This window comes from Seriola lalandi, unplaced genomic scaffold (assembly GCF_002814215.2).
Source record: "Seriola lalandi dorsalis isolate HSWRI2012SDOR001 ecotype SW California unplaced genomic scaffold, Sedor1 jcf7180002054887, whole genome shotgun sequence".
Classification (NCBI taxonomy): Eukaryota; Metazoa; Chordata; class Actinopteri; order Carangiformes; family Carangidae; genus Seriola; species Seriola lalandi.
In genome coordinates this window covers 640,589-660,577 of record NW_019525439.1, presented here as the reverse complement: position 1 = coordinate 660,577, position 19,989 = coordinate 640,589, and the positions used below count along the sequence as shown (strand labels likewise).

General features: G+C 40.3%; 2 protein-coding genes across 3 annotated transcripts in view; one reads left to right on the top strand and one right to left on the bottom strand.

Annotated features, from left to right (window-relative positions):
• Nucleotides 1–431: 431 nt before the first annotated feature.
• Nucleotides 432–5,004, top strand: LOC111671843 (protein CutA homolog). 2 transcript variants are annotated; one of them, XM_023429069.2, is made up of 7 exons: nt 432–535; nt 2,076–2,141; nt 2,304–2,452; nt 3,211–3,270; nt 3,477–3,522; nt 4,139–4,188; nt 4,412–5,004. In XM_023429069.2, exons 2-7 carry the CDS (start codon nt 2,079–2,081, stop codon nt 4,509–4,511), a joined length of 468 nt encoding a protein of 155 aa, XP_023284837.1. In that variant the 5' UTR covers nt 432–535; nt 2,076–2,078; the 3' UTR covers nt 4,512–5,004. The 2 variants fall into 2 exon arrangements, with proteins under 2 accessions (XP_023284837.1, XP_023284838.1); XM_023429070.2 differs by lacking the exon at nt 2,076–2,141 and having other exon boundaries at nt 473–535.
• A 188-nt stretch (nt 5,005–5,192) lies between these two features.
• The window catches only part of sstr3b (somatostatin receptor 3b), a 15,663-nt gene continuing 866 nt past the window's right edge, over nt 5,193–19,989 (bottom strand). The window contains exons 2-3 of the mRNA XM_023429047.2: nt 8,901–9,748; nt 5,193–7,722 (exon numbers count right to left, since the gene is read on the bottom strand). Coding sequence (XP_023284815.1) covers nt 7,009–7,722; nt 8,901–9,683 — 1,497 coding nt within the window. The 5' untranslated portion in view covers nt 9,684–9,748 and the 3' untranslated portion in view covers nt 5,193–7,008. The remainder of the gene's footprint in view (nt 7,723–8,900; nt 9,749–19,989) is intronic.

Below are 19,989 nucleotides of genomic sequence, written 5' to 3'. Positions count from 1 at the left end.
AATGCTCAGACCATTTTGAGTGATCAATACTAATTTATGATGTCAAAGATTTATCCTTCATTTACTAATTTACTTTGTGCTATTGACAACAAAGTTGGCAGTGTAAGATGCAGGGGAAGAAATAGGAGAGGCCATAACATCAACATTAAGAATAGGACACAGCAATCTATGCAGCGCACTTCATACGGTGCATCCAACCAGTCTCTGTGAAAAATGTCAGGCACTGGAAACTGTTGAACATGTATTCACCAACTGCAATAGATGCACATCCTAAATGAAGAAGAAGAAGAAGAAGAAGAAGAAGAAGAAGAAGAAGAAGAAGAAGAAGAAGAAGAAGTAGTAGTAGTAGCAGTAGTAGTAGTAGTAGTTTTCATTTTTAATTTTTTAAATCAGTATTCAGATGATCTAATACAAGTATTCTACACACTCCACACAGTAGGTGGCGGTATGCACTTTTAAAGCGGCTTCGCGATCCGCTAAGAAAACCACAGAAGAAGAAGTCAGTATCACGGGCAACATCCGGTAATATCAGAAGGTAAGCTACAAAACTAAAATAAACCTCAGCAGCTGCTGTTTTTTTTTTTTTCTTGTATCAACCAAAAGTAATCGTTATCTACATTTTTTGCCAATTGGTATTGCAATGATGTCCTTTCATAAAGTCGCCATTGCTTTTGCTCCCGACTAACAACAGCTAACGTTTTTTGCTAACCCGGAAATCGGTTAGCATGTTTGCACCTCCGGTTCCTTCGTTACGAGTCTCTGGTTCTTTATGACTCTGACTGTATGTTTAGGGTCATTATCCCGCTGTGGAATTAATCTTGGACCGATTAGACTCTTACCTGCTGGTGTTATGTGATAGACAATAAAACCATTGTTTTACGACAGCAAAACAGGAGCTTCTGCTGCTGTACGCTGTGCTGCTACTGCACAGCAGGAGAGTATGCAACGCGTCAGTCTTCTTACACTAACATTAAATGTTCAAACAAACAAGCTGTAGAAATCATGCAGCCATTTCCTCACAAGAATATCGTTGTGCAAACATACAGCCAGAGTTATAAACCTCTATCTCCAGAGACAAGATGAAGAAGAAGGAGTCCTGCAACAGGTGGTTTGGCCCCCTCAGAGCCCTGATCTCATCATCATGGAGTCAGTCTGGGATCAAACGAAGAGACAGAAGACACTGAGACAGCCTAAATCTTTGGAATAAATTATTTACCAAGTACCTTAAAAATGTGTGCAAACGTACAGAGGAGAACTGGTGCTGCTTAAAAGATACAGGTTGGTTGCACCTAATATTGATTTGACTTAGTTTGCAGTTTTGTGCAAGAGTAAAACTGTTCATAGCACCAGCATCCTCACTTTAGTTTTAGTACCTAAAGTCTTTGCATAGTACTGCACATGCAGAAACAAGTACAATTATGGAACATACAAGTATGCTGTATACAAGTACAAAATGGAACAAAATAAAGCTAAATACAGCATATGACAAACATAGTTTTATGCATAAAATTGAAGCATGCCACACAGGTTAAAATGACTTATTTCCATATTGGTCCCAAACCATGATAACATGGTTAACTAAGTATTATTCATAATAGAAGTTGTACATTTTTATTAAAATACAAAATACACTTTCACACAGTTTTTCAAGGTACTCGGCAGGTATTTTTGTTAAAAACATCTTGGAGAACTTGCCACAGTTCTTTAGTGGATTTAGTCTGTCTCAGTGTCTCCTGTCTGTCATGTAATCCCAGACTCACTCCATGATGAGGAGATCAGGGCTCTGTGTGGGCCAGACCATCAGAAGATAATATAAGACAGGTCTTTATGATTTAGGCTGTATATTTGGGGTCATTGTCATCAGAATCCTCCCTGTGTGATGGATAAAAATCTAAACATATAAAACCTTAAGCTTTGGCACAGCACTTTACATTCTTACTTTAATCTTTTACCTTTATGCAAGTAAAAAATACCCCAGCCTCGAGGTGCAATAAACATTTTTTGGCACATAAAACTCTGAAGCAGTCACTGTGTGTTTGTGTACACGGGCCAACTGTTGTGTTTGACCTGCTTAGGGCATGCGGATTGGACTGCCCAGTGCAGAGACACTGCAAGGTGGATCCTTAAAAGCTTTAATTTTGGTGAGTGTGCAGAGCATGCAGATGCCTCTAACACACCACAACCATTCCACTTAATGGTTGGTTTGTGTTTGTTGAACTCCATGCTTTGCTCTAATGTATTTTGGACATGTTGCCATGTTGTTGGACTTCATCTTCTTCCTCCTCTGTGTTTACTCCTCACAGACGGTGCTCCTGAGTGCGTTTATGTTCCAGCTGCTGAGGACTGTTGGACTGAGGGCGTTCTCCATGGCATCTGAGACGTACACGTCGGGCACACACTCTGCCGCTTTCGTCACCTGTCCTAACGACACAGTAGCTAAAGACTTGGCCAGGTGATACAATGAGTAAATGTGTTTTCTCATGATTATAGAATAAAAGATAAAGTCAAAGTTCTGAAAATCTATTTTTGACGTCCCTCTTCAGTTACTGACTGGACATAATGAAAATTGAGTTTTAGCTCATATACCTCTTCATCCTGTAAAACAAATGTACAGTGCATTTTGAAAGTGTTCAGACCCCTTCAAGTTTCTCCCATCTCCACACAGGATCTCTGGAGCTCAGCCAGAGTGACCATCAGGTTCTTGGTCACCTCTCTTACCAAGGCCCTTCTTCCCTGATTGCTCAGTTTGGCCGGGCGGCCAGCTCTAGGAAGTGTAGGAAGGTGCAGTTCCTTCCTCCTCATGTCTTGGTTTTTGCTCTGATATGCATTATTAGCTGTGAGACTTTTTATATAGACAGGTGTGTGCCTTTCCAAATCATGTCCAATCAGAACATCACAAACATGATCAAGAGAAATGGGAGGCACCTGAGCTAAATTTCAAGTGTCATAGCAAAGTGTCTGAATATGATATTTCAGTTTTTCCTTTTTAATGAATTTGAAAAAAGTTCTGTGTTTTCCTTTTGTCATTATGTGGTATTGAATGTAGATTGATGAGGAAAAACATGATTTTGTCATAAAAACGGAAAGGGTCTGAACACTTTCTGAATGCACTGTAGATTTTCATTTCTGCCATTCAGGCAACAGGATTGTTGCCAGTTCTTTTTAATGCCATTACGTTTATCTGATTCATTCTTTTCTTCTATCTCTCAGGGGTATTGTGGAGAAGAAGTTAGCCGCTTGCGTCAACATTATCCCAGCAATCAAATCTGTGTAAGTCTAGATACGGCTGCTTGTCAGTGTCAGGTCAGACTGGGATGTCTGCGTCTGTATTTTGAACGTGCACCGAGTGTTTTTGAATAATGACAGGTCGTGAATGACACTTGCATTTAAAGTAAAGAAATGATCTTTTCATCCAATATCGGTGCTTAATTATACTGTTGTTGTATAATTAAAATCATTTTGTCTCGGTCCTTCAGATATGAATGGCAGGGGAAGATTGAGGAGGACAACGAGGTGCTGCTGGTGAGTGCCCACTAAGTCTTGTGTTATTATAAGATGTCTACATCTTAAAAGGTAAATTACTAAAACTGCTGTTGTTACTTCAGAATAATATTATTGCAACAGCGTCACATATTACCATAACTGCTACTGCATCGACTACAACTTTAACTGCTACATATGTTATAATTGCAGCTACAAATAGCACTCACAGGTATTGTTAGGATTTTATTAATATTGTTCATAAACACTGATAACCAACCTCTCCAGAGTATTTTGATTAAAATGTTGTGTTTGACCCACTTGCACTGAAGGGTCATTAGTTTGGAACGACACTTAATGTGGCAGCTGCTTCATGCCAACACACGCTAACGGTGTGAAAGGGTGTCGGGGGAGGCTGGAGGGGCTGGATTGGAATTTGTCCTGTATTTTGAAGTGTGACCAGTATTAGATTTTGCTCTTTCATGGCCTGCATCTCATGCAAACTTAAGCAGGACGTCAAAAACCATTAGCATCTCGTTAACTTTGTAGAGGAATGAAGTCAGTGTCCTAGACTCAGAATGGGTTATTTTTCAATATTAAAAGACTGCACATCTGATGAAGTCGGTCAACTTGACGTTGTGTCTCTCTCCTCGTTTAGATGATTAAAACAAGAAGTTCCAAAGTGCCTGCTCTTGCTGAATATGTCCGGTACGTCTGTTTTTTTTTTTTTTAGACCCACTGCAGAAAATATCTTGCTCCATCCCATCTCTTATGGGAACACTGGGCTGATCATTTCTTCCATTACCTGCCGTGACTCACACAGTCAGAGGGCATGGCTTTAAATTACTGCCGTTAATATGTACTGTACTGTGTGTAACGACTGTCTGTCTGTGCACTCGGTCGACTTATAACCGCTCGTTGTCCTCCTCAGCTCGAACCATCCTTACGAGGTGGCCGAGGTCATCAGCCTGCCTATCGACCAGGGCAACCCGCCCTACCTCAAGTGGATAGGAGAGGTCGTACCAGAATGAGGCTGCGCTGATGGATGAGGAGATGAATTAAAGGATGCATGTAAAAAAAAAAAAACGAATCTGAAATAATGTGAAATTTCCTCCCTTTCAAACACGCATCCAGTGCTTCAACAAGGCTAGAAACGCACTAAAACAATACCATCCAAATCTGTAATGTTGTTACTGTTAAGTGCACAAGACCAAAACACCACAAAGTAACACATTTGTTTTTTTGGAAATGAATAAAACTCATATTTTCTAAAGTATTTCCTATTTTGCTTTACTCAATAGTGAAGATCTTCTTTTCCTTTACTACCTTCAACCACTAGAGGGCAGCCTTGGTCTCTTGTTCCGTTAACCGAGCGCAGAACAAACTGTACTTCAGCTTTGACTTGTTTAAACCTTTTCACTGAAGTGTTTCAAGTGAACAGCAGCAACAACGTTGGTCAGATCTCTGATGTCTTAAGCAAAAAAAAAAAAAGCATTTTGAAATAAAGTGAAGGATTATTTTTCATTGGTTTTAGTCTTTCTTGGTGATCAACAGAGAGTTCAGAGGTCAAAATGACAAAGGTTACACATTTATATACATGTAATAAATATATTACATACTGCATACGTGCACATACTATGTGCAGTAGTTCAAGTGACATGATTGCAACAACATCAGGTTTTACTATGGTGCAAAAATATTTACATACAATATCATGTGTAAACATTTATTTATTCCACTCTCACCACACCACTCTTTGCTTTAGTGCTTCACCAAAGCTCTTGACAACATGCTGATAACACAACATCTTAATACAAACACTGAACGTTTTGTGATCACACACAACAGACTGATTAAAAAAACAATTATGTGGCAAGTTGGCCTTGTAATATAACCTGTCGATCTGGGATTTGATTAGACATAAAATACTGACTTCACAGCACACTACAAAACACAGCCCTACTATTTCAACCATCATGACCAATCCAGTTCCTTTACATTGCCTGTGTCAGCAAAGTGTTAAACTATGAGCACAAAGCAGAAGTTTTTCAAGAAAATATCTTGACACACTTGACAGGAATGTCTTAAAGGTGACAGAAGTTAAAAAGTTGTTTGCGTTATTCGCCACAGATTCATATTTTATATCATTGAATCTATGAAATATCCCCCAAAAAAAGAAGACCAACTCTTTGCAATGATTTTAAATCTGTCTCATTCTCTTCATCTAAAGGTCTATTTAAATATTTAAGAGGATTTAAGATTGAAATATACATATTTAAACACGTTTCCTACATGGAGGTGTGCAGTTCCCACTACCATGTTTTAGATTTGATAGAAAAAAATGAAGTTAAACAGTTTTGCAGAAAACAGACTTAAATATATACTGCTATACTGAACAAAAATATAAATGCAACAGTTTTAGTTTTTTCCATTAGCTGAAATCTACTATCTAAGACTATTTTGAAACACACAAAATACCCCCCCCCTCAAAAAAAATGCATATCTGTAGCTCAAGTCACACAGTTCAGTACCTAATAAATGTAAAACTGCACATTTCATTGTGACCAGCCCAAGACACACCTGTGCAGTAATCATGCTGATTAATCAGCCTCTTGCATTTATAGTTGAATCATTGCACCTGTTCTTGAAACCTCCTCTATACCTATTTAGAGAGTGTTTTTATGTGTTGCTATTGCACATCTCATGTAACAAGCTAAAGCAAGTTAACCTTGAAGGAGGAAAAAGAAAGCACAAAAAATAAAAACCGCTAAACAACAGACTGAGAGATGTGTTTGTGTAAACAGTAGCCTACAATTCACCTGTGCCGGCTGCAGTAAAAGCCGAAGCAGTAAAAGTAAAAGGTTAACATAGCTGACGTTTGTCATTTCACCATGGGTTGCAGTTTCTCCCATTGGGACATGATTCATACAGCGCATTAGCCATTTCAGTGCAAGATGTTCCTGATCCTTACAAAAAAAAAACAAAAAAACGTGGCAGTTTTCTGCAGCATAACAGCAATAAATAAATTAATGATGGTCTTTCGTGTAGTAGATCATTTACTTAGAAGAGTCGCTGAAGCCAGACCACCAACATCAATCTCTGATGGCTGATTAGGTAGAAAATCTGGGCTTTTCTCAGTCTAAATTACCATGACAGTTGGTACAATAATCTCACTCTCAAGATCAGGAGTGAGAAATTAAGACAAAACCATCAAGAAAAAAATGTGTCAGTCTTGATGATACCACTGTTTCTTCATGTCTTAGACTATTTGCAAAGATAACGTCACACTGAGCTTCATAATACTTTGGCTATTTTCCAAGGCAAAGTATTTAACACATTTGCGCTCGTACTTCCCACCTTTCATGTTTCCATCCAACACGGTTAACATCATGTCTGCTTCTTTTTTTTTTTTTTTTTTTACATTCTCCCCACGTTGCAAAAAGACTTTCATCGTTAACAATGCGCACATCTCTGAGAATTGATTTAACTGGCCTGTGCCAAAATCCACTGGAAACAGGTTCACGTCTGTTACAGATAGCTGATTTCAAGCACAGAGTTTTTATCCAGGAGTTCTTCAGGTTGTGACCTGCTGTTTCGACCGGGCAGAGAGGACACCGCCTCAGCAGGATCGAGGCCTGGGCCTTTTCCACTCAGTTGCTTGGCACTTTGACCAGAGTCCTCCGGCTCAGGCTTACCCCTCTGCACCGCCTGTGTCCTTGAGCCATCCGTTACTCCACTGTGGTTTCCATTTTCTGACATTTTGCGTATTTCACTCATCTGTACGGCCCCTTCTGTTCCGTTGATTTCCTCCTGGTCTTCGTTTTCACCACAGTCTTCCCTATGCGCCTTGGTGACTCCTTCACTTTTTTGCATTTGAAGCACGATGCCGCCCCACTCCTCTGTGGGCCGCTGTGCCTCAGTGCCGGCCCTGTCGTTGCTCTTCACCCTGCGTGAAGTGCGGCACAGGGCCTTCCTGAAGCCTCTCTTGAAGTTGTCGGACAGAAATCCGTACAGTATGGGGTTGGCGCAGCTGTTCGCATATGACAGCACGACAACAAAAAAGTAGAGCCCCCTGAAGTCCCCCGGCAGCACCACCAGGAGGTTGATGATGTTCAGAGCGTAAAACGGTAGCCAGCAGAGGACAAACACGGCCACCACGACAACTACCATCCTGGTGATTTTACGCTCTGACTTCCTGCGTCGAGAGGATGTGGCCTGTGCCCGTTTTCCAACGGTTCGCACCTTTTGAAAGAAAAACAAAAGAACTTTTTAGCTGTCTCGCGTAAACACTCACTGCTGCTAATGCTGCTGTATCACATCAGATACAATATGATGTAATATGATTTATGACATGAGATACAGAAACATTTTGCCTGAAACAGTTAAACAGTGCGTAGCTCAAAACACTACATATCGCTGGTTCGGTTAGGGAAAAAAAATATGTGAACTGATCTTTCAAATATTAAAGTAAACAGCACAAGAGAAACACATTATTACTGATAGCATCAATGCTACTTTATGCTCTAAAGTAATAAAATAAATGTAGTCTTGTGTTAGATCTTGTGGTGGATACTTAATGTTTTCCCACAGAGTCATAACAATACTGACTCGGGCACAGTGTGCTTTTCCATTTTCTGTGCACATATTGCATCAGTGTAATGTCCTCCATAATCATTAGTAATCTCAAACGATAACGGTCCAATTATAAAGAATATTAGCGTGTACCCATGTGTTGAAAGCTGTTGCATTAAAGGGCTTCACTGCTTTTCTCTACATGCATACTTACATAATACATATTTTTGGTAATATATATATTTGTGGCAGAAAAATAATGTTATACAATAGAATTGAAAAGTATGTGGAGCTCTTTAATTCATTTTTGACCATGTTTGGTTGGTGCCTCACAGCTGGAGCACTTCTCCAGCGTGGTTCGATACGAAACTGTCCTGGTTGAAACATCAGTACAATGATAAACATCTGTATTGGAAATGATCTGATTCTTTGATTTAAAAAAAAAAAAGTTAAAGGCATGAGCCTGTGCGCATATAAACATATAATTAGACAGTGGTGTACCTACCTTTGTTGCCATGGTTACTATAATAACAGTCATGGCTTGGTTAGGTTTAGGAAAAGATCATGATATGGGTTTGAAATAACTACTTCCTCAACATGAGATGATCTTTGTTGTCATGGTTAAAGTATGAACTCATGGTTTCATGTGGGAATCAAACATCGCTCTCCTCGTTGTTTGTTGACACATCCATCCACCTCAACTGCTTCCTAACGCTGACTTTGGTGCTCTTTATACTTTACGTCACCGCACTTTTGCCTTTGCTCCTGTCATAATTATAAGCGTCTCCTCCGACTTCACAACTCTGAGTAAACAAATCTAAACATCTATGTTACTATAAATGTTTTACCTTGATGACTATCAGCAGGTAGCACAAGCAGATGACCAGCAGCGGACAGAAGAAACCAACAGTGCACGTGTACACGATGAAAGATGTCTTCCACACTTCTGCTGGCTCCGGCCACACGATGCTGCAGTTCCCATCGTCCTTCAGCACATCGGCAAATACCACCACCGGCAGCACCACCACGAAGGACCCTGCCCAAACTGTGGTACTGATGGCCTTAGCCACATGGGGACGCCGCCACCAAGAGGAGCGGATGGGGTGCACCACGGCCAGGTAGCGGTCCACTGACATCACCGTCAGGCAGAAGATGCTGGTAAACTGGTTGATGGCGTCCACCGTCATGACCACGCGGCACATTAGAGAGCCGAAGGGCCAGGAGAGCAGAGCGTTCTGCGCCGCCAAGAAGGGCAGACCCAGCATGAAGAGCTCGTCTGCAATGGCTAAGTTAAGGATGTAGATGTTGGTGACTGATTCATTCTTGGTGTAGTTGACAATAACATGGATGACCAGAGTGTTTCCCACCAGGCCAACGACACACACTATCCCATAGATAAGAGGAATGAAGATTCCAGCCAAACCAGGGAGCGATCCAGGTTCAGGTTTGGTGCAGTTCAGACAGGTGTTAAAGAGGAAAGAGCCATCGGTTGGAGTGAAGCTGAGAACCGGTTCAGAGGGAGTGGAGAGCAGCAGGAAATGGGAGTAAGGCGGCACAGAGCTGTTGCTCCAGGTGGCTGCAGGGGCTTCCTGAGGCAGCAAGGAAACCTGGGTGGCCTGGATGATCTCCATGGAGGCGTTAAGGGATGTGAGGCAACAGAAGTCGATAAGATCCCATCAGTGACAGGTAAGCAACCCTGAAAGGCAAAGCCAAGTTAGTTAATGTGGCACATTTAAAAAAACAAAGGCAATGGAATGTGCTTTACATTACATTAGAGCTGTAGTTTGAAATTTTGGGTATTACACTTGTCTGCTTTATGGGGTTGGAGGCAAGAGGTAATTAGCTTAGCTTAGCTTAACACAAAGACTGAAAGCAATCATTTTGTTGTCAAGAGTTAGATGAAGAGATACGCCTCCAATATCTGTGCATTCAATATAAAGCTTTAGCCAACAGTCTGTTAGCTTAGTATTTCTTAGCTTAGCTTATCGTAAAGACTGGAAAAAGGTAAACAGCTACCGTGACGGTGTACAACGGTAACAGAATCTGACTAATGGCATCTCTAACGTTCACAAATTAACATGTTATATCTTGTGTTGACTCTGTAAAACACCAATGTGTAAATGCAAGTTGTGTGCTTGACTCTTTCTTGGATGGGAGCATTGATTTTCTTTATTTTTTTTAGATAAAATAAATAATATATAATTTGTCAATTGGCAAACTTTTGAGAAAGCCAGGCTAGCTGGTTCCCCTTGCTTCCAGTCTTTATGCTAAGCTAGGCTAACTGCCTCCTTGCTCCAGCTCCATACAGACATTAAAGTGGTATCAATCTCCTCTTCTTACTCTTAGCAAGAAACTGAATCTATTAAACTATTCCTTTAAATGACATGAAAAAAGAAATACAATGTAAGACTTAAAAAAATTAAAGGGATAGATACCATTGTTGAACAGAAAAGGAGAAAAGACTGGGAAATTAAAATGCAGCCACATAGAGACATATTGATGATGTGGATGGTCAAAATTTTCAAAAGTTTGGTCCAATCTCAGCCCAGTGGCTTGTAGAATACTAAACTACTAATCAACTTAACAACCCTCCTTCCATCACAACAAAAACAAGCCTGCACCAGAACAGAAACATAACGCATTTAGTTCTATTAGTACGAGACCTGTTTATGAAGCCATACTGGCTTCTTAATTACCACCGGGTCGCACAAAGGCACACCTTCATCCCTCACAGCGATGGCTAATAATTGGTGCTGTATTAGGAACAATACACACTGACCTATGGAGAAAAAAATAACAGAGGCATGTCCTTCACAACCTTGGCTTAACAGCATTAATGAGGATGTGAGGAAGGAAGCTACAGTAATTTACAGTGCTGCAGGATACAGGGGGAAATCGGGAGGGATAAAGTAAGGATATCAACATTAGCAAATGAAGGGAAATACGATACAGCTTGTTCAATTAAGCAATTAGTGTGTTTGGAGAGGCTTTTTTCTTGTTTTTATATTTTGTAAGAACAATCACAAATGGTTAAAAAAACAAAACAAAGAGAAGAAGACAAAACAAGTTGCTATTTGATTACGTTGGCTTCATTTCAAGCTAAAGCTCTAATAAGAAAATCACCTTTGTTCAAACTGTTGAAATATTTGGTACACATGAATCTTTCTCCTGTAGCTTCTGTATTTTTTCTTTCCAGGTCGAATGTAACAGCCAATAACTAGAGGTCAGGGCCTCAATTACAAAATCTAAATGGCCTTGGTTGGTATATGCTGTGCAGCTGTGAGATGACCTGAGCCACTTCATACTTCAAAATATGCGAGTTCACACACTTATATAATCCAGCAAATATGCACATGACAGTTTTTGTTATGTAAGATCATTTTGGAATTTTGTCTATTGTATTTTCTGGAGCCATAAAATCAAAGAGTAAAGCTCATATATTTAACATTTTTCCAGGGTTTTATTTGAAGTGTTGATCCATGAGAAGATATATTTGTGGTTAAAAGAACTCTCAGAAGAGATTGGCTGACTGTTTCTTGAGTGATTGAATAAAAATATAGCAGATTTCAGGTAAAACACTCAGAGAAACTAAATCCTGCACGGTTAGATGGTTGAACTTAGACCAGCTTTATAATTAAAAAAGACATGGAAATCTCATTTCATACAATATGGGACCTTTAATAGAATTGGTAAATCTACAGTCATTTTAAGACACTTGATGCATTTCCTGAGCCTTAAAATAACCCAATCCCCAACTACATATGAAAACTACATATTTGGTAGTGTCCATATTTACATTAAAGGTAGATATATTCTTGTTTTACAACCAAATTTATAGAAAAAAAGTTAAATTGAAAACTATAAATTAAAACACCACCTGCTCACACAGAGTCCTGCAGTGATGATAAAGAATCACCCATTAAAACCTCATTTATAACAGAGTAAATATGGGTAAAAAAAGGGAAAATATAGAAACTGCACAAGATAAATATACGAATGCAAAGCAAGCCACTTGTTTTAGCTGATCATAAATCGTAACAATGCCTGCCTGGAGGAGAGAGATACAGCTTTATCACCAAAAGACCTGAATGCCTTGACCAGCTGGTATAACCCAGAGGAGGGAAATTAATCCACGAACATACAGTACACATTTATCATCTTCTTCTAAATCATAAAAGACTGCAGGCACACTAAAATGATTTTTTTTGACCAAATATAGTACTTAAAAGTAATATATAATCACTGAATGTCCTACTCAAGACAAGACCTCCCTTACATATCGGGCAGCTCACATTATCATGCACTTCCCTAGATGCTCCTGATTTCACCCTCCCAACAGCCGACCATCCTAATCTCTGACACACACAATAAGAGCAGACAGACAATCCTTCTTTCCAGAAGACATCCCCTCCTTTGTCTGCCGTTCTGTGCCCAGGTCTAAGAGGAACTTCCAGAGATATGTTGCTATGGTGATGGATGATCACAACAAGGTCCCAAAAGGCTCTGTATGGAGCAAGTCAAAGAGATAAACAAGAGAGTCCAAATGAATGCTGCTTGAAGATCCCCGGGTGCTCTTTACATTCAGATACAAAGGCAACAATGAAATATACTGAGTATTGTGTGTCAGTGGACAGGTGTGTGTATGTGTGTGTGTGTGTGTGTGTGTGTGTGTGTGTGTGCGTGTGGTGTGCATGTGTGTATGGAAACTCCTTTTCCCTCTGTGCATCTGCTGAGTGCAGATAATACAGGTTCGTATTTTTTTTCCTGTTACTGTTTATGCTCATTTAAATTCAGTCCCAGCATATTTGCCAGAGTCAAAAGCTAAATTGGGGCATTAACTCCCAGACTTGATTAAAATCATGATTTCAACATGAAAGCCACTCCAGAGCGAACATTCAGATCCAATGACTTCCTCCTCTGATCCACAGAGCTAATACAAAAACATTGTGTGATAACTAGTTTTAGTGAATCTTGCATAGCCAGACCTCTATTATCACGCTCATACAGAGAAAATAAAGCTCAAAGGTTGATTAAAACGGGGAGCAGACAGAGTGGGAGTTATTATTCTTCAGTGAAACAGCACTACAGGGAACAGTTTGTACTTGAACAGAGCAGGTGCCATTTCTGAAGGTGTGGGAGGGAACGTTTTAAGCTAATATCCAATCTAATTGATGCCTCGACATTACAAAGGTCTTGTTATTCCAAGTATTATGACAAGATTTTCTCCAGAACTCTGTGATCCTGCTGAACAAGATTATATAACCTTAAAGCTGCACTACTCAACATTTTTGTTTTAATAACAATCGGTCAAATGACGTCCCCCTCTAACCTACGCAGTGTTGTAGCAACCTAAACCTTTACTGTTCTGGTTCACTTTCACCACTCTTATCCTCATATCCAGCTGCAACAGCCAGCTGTTTTTAGTGAAAACAACTGTACAGTACCTGCGCAGCACCACATTGCAAACATACAAAGGTAAAGATTAGCTGTGGCACCTTTAGCTGCCAACGAGCCCGATGCTTTCCTCAGGAGCTGGTGGAGACCAAAACAGTGGTAAAAGGAGAATGAATATTGGACTTTAATTCATCACGTTAACATAATCATGACTCCAAATATACGCTAGGTTTGCTCCGAGTCGAGCACATGGAAATTGGCAACTTTTTGCTAACACACTTCGCCACAACAAGATGATGTCAACGTGGTATTTAGAGGTTGTTCAACGATCAATTATCAACTCATTAATTTTTTATATTAAAAAATGCCTATGGCAGAAAATACTAAAGAAAGTGTCTTTTTCCTTAATGAAATCTTTATCCCAGGAAGAAAATATTTTTAGCTCAAAGTGTTCCCACACCAAGCTTCGCCTTGCTCTCTTCATGTTTAATCTGCGATGCCTACGGCAGCCCGTGTGCCGGCAGCTGAGTTTTCATTTCCATCTGTTGAAAATGAAAATTGTGCCCCGGCTGGTTGCTGCCACGTAGTGAACTTCATCGCATTGCTTCAAGACACACTACACAAAACACAACCTCGATGATACACACCAATTAGATCGATCAGATTCCATGTGATCGACAAAATTCTTAACGATAATTTTAATTTTATTTATTTAATTAATTTTAGATCATTGATTAATCATGCCCACCCAAAGACCACACCCATTCATTTTGATCTCAACTACACACCTGTAAAGTTTCGTGTATCTTACACTAATGCGTTGACGAAATCTGTCCACAAACAAACAGACACATAAAAACCTGCCAAAGAGCTTAACGCCACCTCTGTGTTAGTTCCCGCTACAGTAGGTAACTTCAGGACCACATTTTGCCTCGATGACACACACCTACACACACACTCACTCGCACAGTTAAAGCAATACCAGCCATGCCGTTGCGGCAGGCAATTAATTCAGGTTTTAACTGCGGAATAGATTTCCGCAGCGTTTTGATGGCTTGTAACAGTGGAATAATTCTAGGAGAAACTCTAAACTCGTGCTTTTGAGGTGACATTTAATGTCTATCTCACACCAGTCAATGACAGCTTTTGTGAACAGCGCAAACACCTGAGGACGAGAAAATAGAGTCACACATGACACAAGGACACGTTTACTTTCAAGATCATCTCTCACATTGTGCCTCCACACAAACAATCTAAAGAGATGGCAGAGAGGCAGAGAGAGGCATGTTAGTCAATTTCTTGCTACTTAGTGTGATTGTTAACACTATTGATCATCAGGCTGTAAGAGAGTGAAGTGACAATACAGTATGTGTCTAACTCTTGGCAATGAATTTCCTTTAGTTCGTCAAATCATTTTCCGACAAACATTGAGGTAGCAGTGTGCAGTGTCTGTTGTAATAACACCAATGTACAGCAAGTCAGCCCCCCCCCCTCGATTTCAGTGGCTTTAAAAATTTGTCTGAAACACCACAACTGTCCATATCACTCACGGAAGTCCAAGTATTGTGCAAAATATGATGAGCTGTGTATGAACATGGGAAAACAAATATACCGATAGACTGTTATGATGAATATTATGATGGCAGATGTTTGTTTGTTAGTTCATCTGGTTTCCTTTTCAATATCCATTAAGTGTAAATCTTCTTTTTGTTCGCTCTTGTACAGTTATGGTTCCAGACTCTCTTTGAGTCTAATCCTTTTGTCATGGTTTGCTATGGCAGACACTTTCTGTTAGTTTTGTTTGGACTTTTCTCACTTCCTGTTTTATCTTGTAATTGGTTTCCTTGTGGGTCTCAGTGTTTTTGCTTCCTGTCTTGGTCCTGTTTCTTTGTAGTGATTGTCTGCCCCGCCCTAATGTGTTTCACCTGTGTGCAATCACCCTTGCCTCCCTTGTGTCTATATAGTCTTTGTGCTCCCCTTTGTCTGGGTCGGTTCGTCTGTTGATTTCTGGGTTTGTCCTCATCGGTTCATGTTGCCTGTTCCTGTCTGTTTTGAGTTCCTGTGTTTCCCTGTGCTTCACCAGTGTTGTGTGTAAGATTCATGGTTTTGTTAAATAAACCTTTTGCACCGTCTCCCAAGTGTTGGCTGCATTTTGGGTCCAGCCTTACCCCCCTTACCCTGACACCTTTTGCCAAAAAAAGAGATAAAATGAAACGAAAGATAAATTTGACTGATAATTTTTTCTAAAATTTTCTATAGAATATTGTTATCCTGAATTGTTTTGGTCATAATAATAATAATCATAGAGTGAAAATCCGATATCGTGACAGAAAAGCAGGCGGAACAGGAAAAAAAAGTGTAGACACTTGTAAGCATAACCTGCAGGAGCTAACGTGGCTACTGAGCTAACCAGTCCAGAAGTTGAATATTAGACCATTATCAGGATTTAATCATTTAACTGTCATTGCTCTCCACTAATGTCCTATCACTTGCTGGAACCAAGCCGCATCCTTCCTTCTCTCCCGGTTGAATTTTTTATAATGTGAGTTTTTATTTAAGAAACGTCAGTATGTGCAGAAGGAGAGCTCAATCACACTCCTTCTCTCAGACATTTAACAGCCGTGTGATTTTGCGTTTCACGGCTAAATGTGACAGAACTCTGCTCGAAGGAAACAAAGCAGGGTTGTGTTTGAATTAGTTGGAGCAAAGTACGCGTTAGTTCCTATTTGTTTGGGTTAAATATTTAATAAAGTGACACTGAACCTTTATGTGTGCATTGTCACTCAACACCTTTGTCTCTTGGCAAAATAAACTGTAAATGTGTGCGTATGCTCACAGAGTACTTGGCGTATTGATGACACTGGGCGCCATGGCTGCCACTCCTGCAGTATAATCCACTTCTCCGCCATTGATTGCTAAGTTCATTATCTTACACTCTTCGTTTGTCCACAACATTCCTGAATACACTGCTTGCATAACATGCTCATTGTCAGTCATCGTAACTCAGAACAAAGCTCCGCCGGGGGGATTGTACTTACAGATTCATGGGCGAAGTGACGAGTGTTTGGACCAGAACGAACGGGATCGGCACCGGAGACTCTGGGTTTCTATTGGAATTCATTGTACCTGCTGTGAATCCAAGCGTCAGCTGCTGTTCTCAATGAAGGAGCAAGTTACAAGCTTTTCAGAGCCTCCTTTCAAGCACGCAGCGGTTGAGTACTTTGTTTTTTAGTGGAGTGCTCCTTTAACATCAGTTTCCACACTACAGCTGCAGTTTTACAGAGATGACACATTTGCAGGCACTATTTTCTGTGCTGAGCACCCATGCATCAGTCGAGCTTTAACAGGCCACACTTCTGACAGCGATTAACCTCTCACGCAGATGGAGGACCACGTATCCAGAGATGGCAAACACATACAAATACATCTTTAACAAACAGCCACACGGCCTTTGAATGAATTTCAGCAGCTGAATTTTCTGAATGCAGTCAGTATGAGAGGCCGCTACATGATTACATGGTTGGATACTGGGGGGGTGAAGGGATGCTTCCTCCTCACTGGAAACTCTATTGATGCATGTGTAATTGCCTCATAGTTGTTCGAAGCCGCAGCTCAGTAAAAACACCCTGCTGATGTGATGGAGAGACCACAAGGTCACCATTAAAACAAATGCCTGTCTGGTAAATATTTAGTCAGTGAAATTAATTCATGCTAATTGTTGAAATGGCCAAGCATTACTATTATCTTCAGTAAGTGCATTTCAGTGCATCTCCATTGTTTGTTTTACACTGTTTCTGGTTTCGAAGTTAAAGTTGTTCCCATTTGGTGACCTTTTCTGACAGTGAAAACGTATTCACATGGCATTTTAACAAACAGTTTGTAGCATTTAACTGCATTTGAGACCCCTCGTTGTGAATTTCACCAATCTGTCATTAGTACTGAGCCTGGGGGACTTTCATAGAGATCTCTCCGCCCTTGCTTCACATGTTTTACAAAGTGATAACACCTGATCTACCACATCTGACGCCACAGGACATAAAACCACCATCTCCACGCATAACTGCACCCGTTCCCAGAACGACATGCGCACCGGAGCCTGAAACGCGCTCCTGCATCGTATGGCGCTCAAATATTGCCGGTGTCTGCTCCTAACATTTCTGCTTGCACACTGAGAAGGATATTGCTTTTATCGGGCCTGAATGTAAGAGGAAATTAATATGAAGACCGTTTTCAACCACAGAAATTGACTCTGTTCTGAAACATCAGTTATAAGTCATTAATATGAAAAGATTTTGTGTTGCCAGGTAGTGTCTGGTGTTTATGCTCCTCCAGCCTCCAGATATTTAATCCCGTCACTGGACTGTCTCTTCTGGAAGAGAGCTGCAGAGCATCTGGACCAAAATTAATCTAACAACCTATTAATCTATACAACTGCAGACTCGATAGACTGTTTCCTTAATAACTTACTATCACAGACAACTGCAGACTTTGCTGCAGACTCAACACTTCACAACCTCAAAGCACAAAATATCTTCTTATGGTGACTTTATATGACCTATAAGTGTGTTATTAGTAGTGACAACTTGTGAACCCTTTTAAGGGGTGACTCATTAGAGTGGCGCCTGTTTTGTACAGGTAAATGTAGCACCGCATGAACAATATAATACCTCAGAGGGAAATATTGTACTTTTGATTCTAATACAACTGAGGATTTCACACAACAAAACAAGAAGTGATCATATCAAATATGATGCATTAATAGAGATTATAGTACGCAACAGTAAATAAAATTCTTGAAGTTAGTTCCTTCACTACAGGCTACAACAGTAAAATACTACCTACAAATAAATGCATTAGCAGCTGGACTGGCACTCAGTAGAGTGCATATCTCAGCCACGGCCAAACATTTTCTTCCACCAGATCTGGATTTTATGTGGGTCGGCACCAAAGTTGTAAAAACTCGTAGACGTCAACACCATAAATATGTCAGATTGATTTTACATGAAGATCTAAATATTATTTCCTGAGAAATTGACGACAATGTCTCACAATTTTAAGGAAGGTGATAAAAAACAATTCCTGGCTGCACCTCCTTTAACCAGATCAGAACCACACCAAGAGTTAATGGGTTCATCACTGGCCCGTGCCACATCCATCCACCAAGTTCGGTGCAAATCGGTTCAGTATTTTTTTTTTTTTTTGTAATCCTGCTGAGAAACAAACAAACCAATAGACACAGGTGAAAACATAACCTCCCTTGGTGGAGATGAAAAAAACCTACTAACATATAATATAATTTATTATTAATTACTCAAAGTGAAAAAGCAACAATGCCAAAAGCTCCATCGCACAGTACTTCAACACCACATACACTGGTACACACAGTGATGCTCCTCGCAGGAAGACAGTGAACTAATTATGTGAAAGCTGTGGTTGTTTATCTGACAGATGATCGACAGGAATCCCGAACGGATCCACTCGAGAACAAGAAAGTGTGAGTGGAAGAGAGATACATCATCAGCTAATTGGCAATCCCTCAGTTTTATTCCCCAAAGGGAGTCTATACTTCCTCCGGTTCAATCAACACATTTACAGGGTTGGACCCAGTCTGCAGCCCCGCCACAGTGCTGCCCCCACACGTTTCATTACAAAGACCGACAACAGCTCGTAGATTAGCCTGAGCGTGATCAATACTCCCACAAGCTTGTCATCCATATTGAAACGCACGGACACGCAAACGCGCTCGCGGGACTTTCATGAACGTGTTAAACCTTTTTTCCCGCACGTACATATAAGCACAAAGCATTCACACAAAGAGAAACATACAGGTGCGCTCACATACACGCACCTTCAAATGAGTCATTGTTCCCTGAGTGACGGATTAAACAAAGACAAAGACTTTGCAGCTCCCATAGAGAGCATACAGAGGATTGAAGAGGGTAAACTATGTGTGTTTATGTTATATGTATGTATGTTCACTATGATTCTACACACAATATTAGCTACAATTAAGTCTTCCCACACAGTGTGCAACTCACATGCGGTCCATACAAATGCAAGTGATTACAGGCCAAATTGGCCAGATGAACAGAATCGAATAAAAAGCCTTAAAAGCTGCATTAGAGTGGGTGTTTACCAATTAAATAAAAAGCTCCTGTGTTTTCAGACAGATGCAGAGAGAGACGGAGAGAAAGGTCGTGAAAGGTTTGTTTTTTTTCTTTCTATTTGACTCCTATATCCATTAATTTAAGCAGTAAGACTTACAATAACAGGAACAAACCCAGACTGATTAAAAAGTTTAAACAGTGGATATACAGAGGGAGCACAGGAGTGATTTTGCCACTATTCATATCCTCTCCTCTCCTATCTCTTCTTTTCCTCTCTTTCTTTTGTATCTCATCTTCTCTTTTCATCTTATTCTCTACTCTAGTTTCTCCTGTTTCCCTCCTCACCTCACCTCTCCCCTCTCATACTCTCATCTTCTCTCCCCTCCACTTTCCTTTGCACTTCTCTCTCTCCCACTTGTCTCATATCTCATTTCAC

What these genes read in the sequence shown, in the direction of transcription:
- LOC111671843 (XM_023429069.2), top strand. Translation starts at nt 2,079, where the DNA reads ATGCGGATTGGACTGCCCAGTGCAGAGACACTGCAAGGTGGATCCTTA. An exon ending in CCTTAAAAGCTTTAATTTTG is followed by an intron (nt 2,142 to 2,303) that starts GTGAGTGTGCAG and finishes TACTCCTCACAG; the next exon opens with ACGGTGCTCCTGAGTGCGTT. An exon ending in GTAGCTAAAGACTTGGCCAG is followed by an intron (nt 2,453 to 3,210) that starts GTGATACAATGA and finishes TCTATCTCTCAG; the next exon opens with GGGTATTGTGGAGAAGAAGT.